Source organism: Octopus bimaculoides, chromosome 24, assembly GCF_046866305.1.
Source record: "Octopus bimaculoides isolate indiv1 chromosome 24, ASM4686630v1, whole genome shotgun sequence".
Classification (NCBI taxonomy): Eukaryota; Metazoa; Mollusca; class Cephalopoda; order Octopoda; family Octopodidae; genus Octopus; species Octopus bimaculoides.
This window is the reverse complement of record NC_142951.1, coordinates 25320931-25330930: the sequence shown is the minus strand read 5'-3', so window position 1 is coordinate 25330930 and position 10000 is coordinate 25320931. Positions and strand designations below refer to the sequence as shown.

At 35.7% G+C, this 10000-nt stretch overlaps 1 protein-coding gene across 3 annotated transcripts in view; it reads left to right on the top strand.

Annotated features, from left to right (window-relative positions):
- LOC106881396 (uncharacterized) overlaps window positions 1-10000 on the top strand; it is a 139881-nt gene that overhangs the window by 97087 nt on the left and 32794 nt on the right. For all 3 annotated transcript variants that reach the window (XM_089340781.1, XM_089340782.1, XM_089340780.1), the window contains 2 exons: window positions 4892-4945; window positions 8156-8294. In XM_089340781.1, coding sequence (XP_089196907.1) covers window positions 4892-4945; window positions 8156-8294 — 193 coding nt within the window. The remainder of the gene's footprint in view (window positions 1-4891; window positions 4946-8155; window positions 8295-10000) is intronic.

The following is a 10000-nucleotide window of genomic DNA, read 5'->3' as shown; positions in this document are numbered from 1 at the left end:
AAGACCAACAGATTATCTCCATTTCTTAATTATAAATCTTTTATCGTTCATCTACTTGTTTCAGTCGTAAGACAGCGGCCATGCTGGGGCACAGCCTTGAAAAATTTTACTCGAATGAATAGACTTCTTTTTTCGCCGCCAGGGCGTCAGGTGTTCTAGAACCCCGTACTACAGATTTCCTCTGCTAAATAGGGATAACGGAGGCCCTTCTTATTCTGTCGGTCTCTTTTGCCGATTCACTATTACAGGAACGTAAACACTCCAACACCGGTTGTCAAGCGGTTAGGGGGACAAACACACACGCACATGTATATATATATATATGTATATACCGGAGTAAGCACATGAAATGTGCAACAAGGTGGAAAAAAGAGTACTCAAATACCAGAGGTAGAGTAATATGCTTTATTTAAAAGCAGCAGAAATATAACAAAAAAACCGTTACTCTGAGTTTCACGTTCCCGTTCATCGGACAGTTTTGTTAGAAATCTAACAAAACTGTCCGATGAACGGGAACGTGAAACTCAGAGTAACGGTTTTTTTGTTATATTTCTGCTGCTTTTAAATAAAGTATATGTATATATATATATATATATATATATATATATATATATATATATATATATATATATATATATATATATATAAAAGATAATAAGAGTGAAAAAACTACAGAAGGCTTGTGTTACATGGTTAGAGTATATATTTAAACTATGTCAGAAAATGTTATAAAATTTTTTTGTATATAAACATTGTATTTGGAGAAATAACCGGTTTCGTGTTGTCTTTTCAAATTTCTCTACTTCATTGTAACATGCGTTCGCTCCAGTCTGAAAAGAAGAGTTCTAGATAGGGGGAGGTAATTAGGGAGATCTTCCGGTATAAGGGAGATAATCGAAATCTAGGAGGTGGTAGAATTTGATTAATTTACCATGGTTTTGTTCTATATTTTTTCCCTTTCAGTGGGGTGATGAATTTTCTTATTTAAATGTGTTAGCAATGGTTAAGTTTGGGTTTGTATTTTTGAATGAAAAAGGTTTCCTTATTTAATCTAATTTGTGTTGGTGTTCTAATGGCACATTGATAGAAAGGAAAGAGTATAAATTGTGGTAGCATTTGTTTTGCGCATTTATCAATATGCTCACTAAAAGGTATCATTCGGTATTCTGGGCATGCAATCTGCTGTCGATGCAGAGTGCATCTGCGTCTGAGCGATAATCCTGTGGACCCTATGTAGTTTTCGTGGCAGCCCGAGCATCTTATTACATAAATAAGGTTTTCTGAGGCACAAGTAAAGTCAGATTTAACTTTGAATTTTTGTCCCTCTTTGAAGAGGAATTCTGAACCTTCTAGAATGTTTGGGCATGTTGCGCAATTTGGTCGACCACATTTTTTTACTTTTGCATCTGTTATTTTGGAAAATAATTTTGCCTTTGTGAGGATCTTTTTCAGTGATTTTGGTTGTTTGTAGCTTTTAATGATTTTGTGTGTGTGTAAAATTTCCTTTAATTTGGGGTCCTTATGTAGCATTGGTATGTCTTGGGTGATCATGGTGAAGGCTTCTTTGTTTCTGGGGTTGTATGTGGATATGTACGGCAGTATTTTCGGGGAAGGTGTGTTGCTGTGTTTAACTTTTCTTAAGTTTTCTATGTCAATTTGTGATGCACGTCTGATTCCATCCTCTATGAGTTGAACTGGGTAGTGTCTGTCAATTAATGTGTTTTTGAGTTCTTATAGTCTATAGTCTCTAGTATTTTGTTCTGACACTATTGTGCATATCCTTCTTGCAAGGTTTGTCTTGGTTTATAACATTTTTCTGACATAATTTAAATTTATACTTTAACCATGTAACACAAGCCTTCTGTAGTTTTTTCACTCTTATTATCTTTTATACATCCAACCACGTGCTTTCACATACCAACTTTCTCACCTATATATATATATATATATATATATATATATATATATATATATATATATATATATATATATATATATATATATATATATATAATAACAACAACAAATAATATGTACGAAGAAAATTATATCTTCATTTTAAACCCCACCTTAAAAATCCTTTATACTGAGTGCTTAATTGATATCTGCTAGGATTTTAAATCCCATTTTTTCATATATGTATGTGTGTGTGTGTGTGTGTGTGTGTGTGTGTGTGTGTGTGTGTGTGTGTGTGTGTGTGTGTGTGTGTGTGTGTGTGTGTGTGTATCAGGTCATCCCATAAGCTCTGTCTGAATTTTGAATAAAGAAAACAAGTGATCAAATGTTATATTTAATTGAAATTTAATCATCAATGTACTTTCCCTGATTATCTATGACTTCCTTCTATCTATTTACAAGTTTTTTAATCCCATCAATGTAAAACTCTTTTAGTTTCAAAGCGAAGAACTCTGAAATGTCAGTTTCGAGCTCCTCCTGGCTTGCGAAAGTTATGTCCCCAAAATGATTCTGTAAACTACGAAACAAATGGTAGTCTGAAGGAGCAAGGTCGGGAGAATAGGGTGGATGAGGAATTTTTTTCCCAACTAAGCTCTTCGATCTTCTGTGATGTGATCTTTGCAGTGTGGGGTCGCGCATTGTCCTAATGAAACCTGACTCCTTTTCGAGTTACTAAAGCGGGTCTTTTTTTCTTCAAAGCTTGGCTTTAAATGCTGACAGTAGACTTGAGCATTGATTGTTGCATTAGGTGATAACAATTCAAAGTGAATTACTCCTTTGCAATCCCACCAGATAGAGAGAAGAACCTTTTTTCCATGAAGTTCCCTTCTCGGTTATGGTTGAGCTTTTTCCCTTCTACCAAACCACTGTTTACGACGTTTAACATTTCGATAGAAGATCCATTTTTCGTCACCAGTCACAAGTCTATCCAAAAAGGGTGAAATGAGTTCACGAGAATGGAGAGAAGAGCAGATGTCAACTCGGGATTTGCGGTTGCTTTCGGACAATTCATGAGGCACCCATTTTCCAAGTTTAGGAACTTTTCCAAGTTGTTGAAGATGACGATGAACACTTCTATGGTTTGAACTAAGCTTTATTGCCAATTCTTCAACTGATAATGCAGGATTTTCTTCAAGTAATGCCTCAAGGAGCTTATCATCAAACTCAACTGGACGTCCTGTTCAATCTTCATCTTCAAGGCTGAAATCTCCACTTCTGAATTTTGCAAACCATCTTCTGCAAGTTCTTTCACTCTAGCATTCTTTTCCATAAACTGAATGTATGTTTTGAGTCGCTTCGGCTGCAGAGTTTCCTTTTTTGTACTCATAAAGCATTATGTACCTCAAATGATCTTTGGATACTTCTATGTTAGAAAGGGTTTTAATCAAAGAATTTTTAATTCTATTATTCTGTAAAATAATATTTAATTAGTTTAAATGTACACAAATGCGTAAAAATAATTTTTAATTCAATTAGACATTCTAAATTTCATTCAATTTTAAAAAAGGTAAAATCGGACAGAACTTATGGGATGACCTGATAGATAGATAGATAGATAGATAGATAGATAGATAGATAGATAGATAGATAGATAGATAGATATATAGATAGATATAGTCATAAATGACAGAGAAATAGTTTGATAACATTTTATGTTGAAATAAGAAAATTCTAATATCACGACAAATTGTTTCGTAACTTAAAAACATGTGAATAACTTATATTATCATATTTAATAATAAATAAATTACTTGCATGCCTGCATTGATGTAAAATGCAAAAAATGCTTCAAAATAACGCAGAATTTAAGCATTGACGTGCGTTTTTTTTTTTTTTTTAAAGTTTCCGTCTACCAAATCCACTCTCAAGGCTTTTGTAGACCCTCGGCTATAGTAGAAGACACTTGCCCAGGGTGCCGCGCACTATAGGCACATTTTTGTCATTAAAATACTGCAAAATCAATCCTACATTTTCAAATTCCGCTGACATCAACGTTGCCTTTCATTCCTCTGAAGTCGGTAAAATTAAGTGCTGGGGTCAATATTGTCAACCAATCCACTCCCCTCAAGTTTGCTGGCCTTGTGCCTAAATTAGAAACCACTATTACAAAGTCAAGAGACGATAAGTGTTCTGAGATAAATGGTTATAATGTATTCCAGTGGCATCAATTCTAAGGCCCACGGCAATTTTAGTCCAGCCTTCGACTCGATTTTATTTAAGAATATTTATCACGATTTAAATTTTAAAATATCCTGTAGAATATAGTAAAACCGGTTCCGATAATTGAAATCAATTTACCTTAGGGAATCTTTAATCTCAACCAGTGGAAAAGGAATCCATGAATTCAGATACTAAAAGACCTGTCCTGTTTCCCCTACACTTTATCAACACACGCAGTCAAACATGTTATCTGGTGGCGAGGTTCCAAGTCTATGCAAAAATTTTGTATATTTTTAGTTTTTATGAATATCGTTAAAAGAGTATCTGCATTTTTTGGATCGATTTTTATTTGCACGGTAACTTGCGGAATTAATTTACAGTGTAAATGGAGGACCAATTACATACATACATACATCAATACGCGCGCGTGCGCATGTGTGTGTTTGTGTGTGGTCGTAACCGGTCAGGAAGTGACCTTTGGTTTTGCTCCTATAAGGTTCTTAGCGGTAGATTCCGCTAAGAACCTTATAGTTGCGAAACCAAAGGTCACTCTCCGAACGGCCATAACCAACAACCTTTTAGATATTATTGCTCTAACTTCGGAGTGTACTTCTTGTCATGTTTATGAACCACTGACGCACATGCGTGTGTGTGTGTGTGTGTGTGTGTGTGTGTGTGCGCGTGCGTTTGTATGTACGTATGTGAGCGTGTGTGTGCGAAGGTGTTACAATAATGAAGATTATAAAGATGAATTTTAATTTTTACTTTATTCCAGACATTACTGAAAGTGTTCGCAATGGGAAGAAAGTTATTGAACCACAAAATTGAGGTAGGACAATTCATGTTTTCTAACTTCAGGTTTCTTTATTATTCTCATCCTTAAAAAAAAACAAAGTCGGAGGCCACAGTTTTACAGCATATGTTCTCATCTAGTTAATAACTGTCAAATTTTCCCCAATTAATAACTCTTCCAGTTCGTCAAGAAGTCATACTTGATTTGTAAATGTAATCCTAAATTGACTATACCCGAACACAAACAGGAGAGCCACGACTGGAACGCCATTGATGATAGATCTCCTGGAGCATAATTAATCAGGAGTTAGATAACCTGCAGTTCATTCAGGACTTTGTCGTATTCACATCCTTAAAAAAAAAGAAACGGTTTACGCGATTCACCTCGACATTTTTTAAGGTTACATCTGGTTACTTCTTTAACCTAAGTTAATCTGGAGCCAGTAAACTTATAATCAAAGACGTTCCAGCCGTCACCGTCCCACCTTATTTATTCAGATGCCGTGTGTCAAGGACTGTATTATCTAATGAGTCTTTCCTCACCAAATGATACGACGAAGACTTTTGCTGCTATTTCTAATAGGTTGACCAAGCTACGTTAAGACTCTCGTCGGTCTGGGAGAAGAGAGATATTTGAGTAGTAGTAGTAGTAGTGGTGGTGGTGGTGGTGGTGGTGGAGTGGTGATAATAACAGAGGTAGTGGTAGACTTCGTGATGGTAGCACTGCTATTGTCCTTGTCTCTTGTGTTGGCGGAGGTTGCGGTGGGAATGGCGATGGCGGCTATGGCCGCGATGGCGGCGGCTGCTAGTGCTGGCAGCTCTATTATCTGCGTGAACAATACTTTGTAAAGGACAACATAATCGGTTCAGTAAGCTGTTTTCTCGGCCCAGATTCTCAGATACTTTCTCCTCGCTGTTATGTAGACATGACGACCTTTCACACTGTTTTTATAACACTTTCTTAACGAAAAAAGAAAAAAAAGGGAAAAAACGAACGAGAGAAAGTTGCTTGGTGTGACGTCAGTCGCTTGCGAATCCCTAACCCCCTCACCACCGTCACTACTGATGACACTATACCTTAAATATGTCGAAGGAAGCGAAAAAGTTAGAGACCTGTCTTATCAATGTCGTACCTGACAACTAGTTACATTAGCCAGCTTAACTTAGCTTTCATATGTGGGCGGTACTATACCTATAAGAGTGAATGACCTGTATTTTATTTGTTTTTAGGATTTCCATACGATCTCATGTCAGATTTTTGCAGGGTCAGACAACAGCAGGTCAAATACCGTTATGAAAGTTGTTACAAGGCTTACTCTATCAAAGAGGCTTTTTTTTTTTTTTTTTTGCTTTCCACAAGTGAATGTCACTTTTCAAGGACGACTCCGAACTAATGTCTATAATTTTGAAAATTACAATTCCTTTAATTACTCAAGGAAGAGTATATCGATCACCAATAGGAGATAGATAAGGCAATGAGCTGGCAGATTCGTTAGCACATCGTACAAAATGTTTCAATAATAAAAAATCAGATCACCAATAGGAGATAGAAAGACTTGCATCAGTTGAGTTGTTTCCAATTAAGGGTCACCAAACCGTTAGCAGTTTTATCTTCCGTTCAAACAAATAAATTCCAAATGTAATCCCAGACCATGAAGTGTTTGTATTAAACTACTCTGCGTTCTGTATTAATAAATCCAATAAGAATGTCTTCGTTTCACAAATGACAACAGTTGATCAATATATCCTAGTTTAAACAAACCTAACCAAGACATAAAACCTCTCTCTATGCCTTATGTAAAACAAATATTTCTATCGACGCAATTGGCTAAATCTACTTATAACTTGTATAGTTCTGTCCATTCATTCACTAATTTTATTGAAATTAAACGGAACGTTATATGAAATATATTAAATTTACCATAAGTTAGTATCCTGATGACTGAGTATTTGGCTACTAGATTCGAATGGTCTTCGTTGTTTGCTCTTGTAGAGAGAAAATTAATGGGTTTTGGTGGAGTGTTTCTTAATACGGAATGATTTACTGGTTTACTATTATAATTTGTTTAACTTCAACAAGGACAAATACTTCAGGTAAAGTAATTAAAATTGAATTAAAGGGATCTTTTCATATCATAGAACGACAGTAAAAGTAAAATGCTTTTGATATTTGAAGAATGACGTTTATAAATAATGCATAAAGCTGCTTCCAGTTAGATTGTGAGAGCTGGTAATTTAAAACGGTGGATAGTTAAGGACAGATCTTTTAATTTTTACATGTTTCAACCACTGGACCGCGGCCAGGCTGGAGCATCACCTTGAAGAATTTAGTCGAAGAAATCGCCCCCAGGTTTTATTTTTTTTAACCTGGCACCTATATTATTGGTCTCTTTTTTCAAACCACTAAGTTATGCAAAATTAAAGTTATGGATACCAGTTGTCGAGTGATAGAAGGAGGAAAATACAACACACACACACGCGCGCGCGTGTCTATATGCAACGAACTTCCATACAGTTTCCATCTACTAAATTCACTCACAAGGCATTGGTCGGCCCTGGGCTATAGTAGGATACTCTTGCCCAAGTTGTTACGTCGTGGGACTGAACCGGAAACCGAAAACCAGTTGCAAAGTGAACTTCTTAACCAAACTGTCAATCCTACGCTATGACTAAAAGTTTCGCTTACATCACCTAAGTTTCTCAAGCGGTCAGCCCTCTAAATATGAATTATGCTCGACCTTGCTTAGCTTCAGTGATCAAACTAGAACCGGTATATTAAGTAGCAATCTCGATTGGCCGGGCGAAGATGATTGAATTTTTTGATTGATTTTGTATTGTATTTAAATTAACAATTTTTTTCGAGGGGCTATCGGTCAGCGGGCGCTGGTACCCCTCCCATTATTATTTCATCTTTGTTGTTATCACCTTCATCCCATTAATGTCTGCGTCCAACCCGCAGCTACTTTATGTTTGTCTGTCTTTGTTCGTCCCCTCTTTGTAAGGCCTTAATGGCCAAATTGTTGAAATAAAGTAGCAATCTCGATATAGTCGTTATACGCACGCACACACACACAATGCTCAGGTCTCTGTATATATCTACGTATTTATGAAGCCATACACGGTGCAAAAAGCACTTGATCTAAAGAATGGTATTGAAATATTTATGTCTGTCTGTCTGTCTGTCTGAACAATCGACATGATAATGCTGAAAACGTAACATAACGAAGTAGTTTTTGTTCCCCAACAGGTGTTTGATGCGGCAGTGATTGTGATATCTTGGTCATTGGATGTTGCTTTTAAGGATGGTATCTGGGACCATCCCGGTTCTAACGCAGCCACCATATTGATTATACTACTACCATGGAGAGTGATTCGGATTGTAAATAGTAAGTGCACACTTTATCTGTAACACTGATGGACACATACACATACCAACATATTTATATGTTTGACGGATTATGTTGTATATCTTATATATGTTCATTGAGGGGCTATGATATGTTGAGTCGTTAACCCAGCGTTTTTATTCTATAACTAATACTTTACTCTTATCTCAATTATTCTGAGCACTTTTCCTTGCAGCCCTATTGGTTTCCTAATAAGAAACCATTAATATTACATATATATATATATATATATATATATATATATATATATATATATATATATATATATATATATATATATATATGTGTGTGTGTGTGTGTGTGTGTGTGTGTGTGTGTGTGTGTGTATGTATGTATGTATATATAATGCAATAAAGTGTTTCCCTGGTGACTTGTTAGTGGTTCAGTATACAAATGCACTGGGTTGGCATATCCAATGCAGAGGCTTCAAATATCCAAAATAGTGAAACCCTTCTGTGGCTAAAGAGTCATTTGACTCTTATTTCTAGCAATGCTGGTGCTCCCTGCACCCTTCGTCACATTTTAGTGACGATGAATTATTTCCTTTTTGGTTCTGAATTGCGTCTAGCCACCTTCATTATTTTGTGTGTGTGTGTGTGTGTGTGTGTGTGTGTGTGTGTGTGTGTAATCAAAAGTGCAAAAACAACGGACCACAAATGAATTAAAAGACAACGTAATCCATGGGTAGAGTAAGAAATTCATGAATCAGGTACTCCAAATCAGTCGGAAGAACGAGGACGGTCCGCGTGAGCGTGCAGAAATGGTCAATTCAAATAAACAAACAATTCAGATAAACGAATAAAATAACAAAAGAAAAAGAAGAAAAGCAATGAACGTGAGGACGTGTTCAAGAAGTATATATCTGTGAGTGTGTGTGTGTGTGTGTGTGTGTGTGTGTGTGTGTGTGTGTGTGTGTGTGTGTGTGTGTGTGTGTGTGTGTGTGTGTGTATCTTACATATAATAAAGTGCAATGTGACCTGTCGGCCACGCTAGGAAAAGCAGAGTAAAACAATACATGGGGTGGGAGTGAGTGACAGTCAGAGGCGGTAAAGTAGGCGGACAGTTTGCTCCAAAGACTCTGGTAGCTTAATCAAAATTAAACTATCGTAAATTGTATTAGTTTATCAATTTCATACTCGCACACACAGATATATAAATATATATATGAAATTAAATATTAAACGGTTTTGTTTTCAAAATATCGTTCGCATATCATAGCCTATATGTAGATGTTATGTGCACGACATACTTTCGTTTTTCTTTTTCTTTCGTTTTTGTCCATTTTCCCATTATTGCCCATTCTAATACAAGCTCTTATTTCCTTTTTCAAGTAAAAGATAATATATTCTACTGATTTCATCGAACTAAAAAATATTAACAAGCATACGTGCGTGCACACACATTTCACACACGTGTACATGTATATGTATATGTATGCACATGCAAAAGTGTATATATAAATATGTAAATATGTATATATAAATATGTAAATATATATATATATATATATATATATATATATATATATATATATATAGAGAGAGAGAGAGAGAGAGAGAGAGAGAGAGAGAGAGAGAGAGAGACATAGTATAAAGTTTTCGTATTCAACTATTTGGAATTTAGCTGAAATTTTTGCACCACACAATAAACAGAGAATTAGGGAATATCTAAATTCTACATAAATA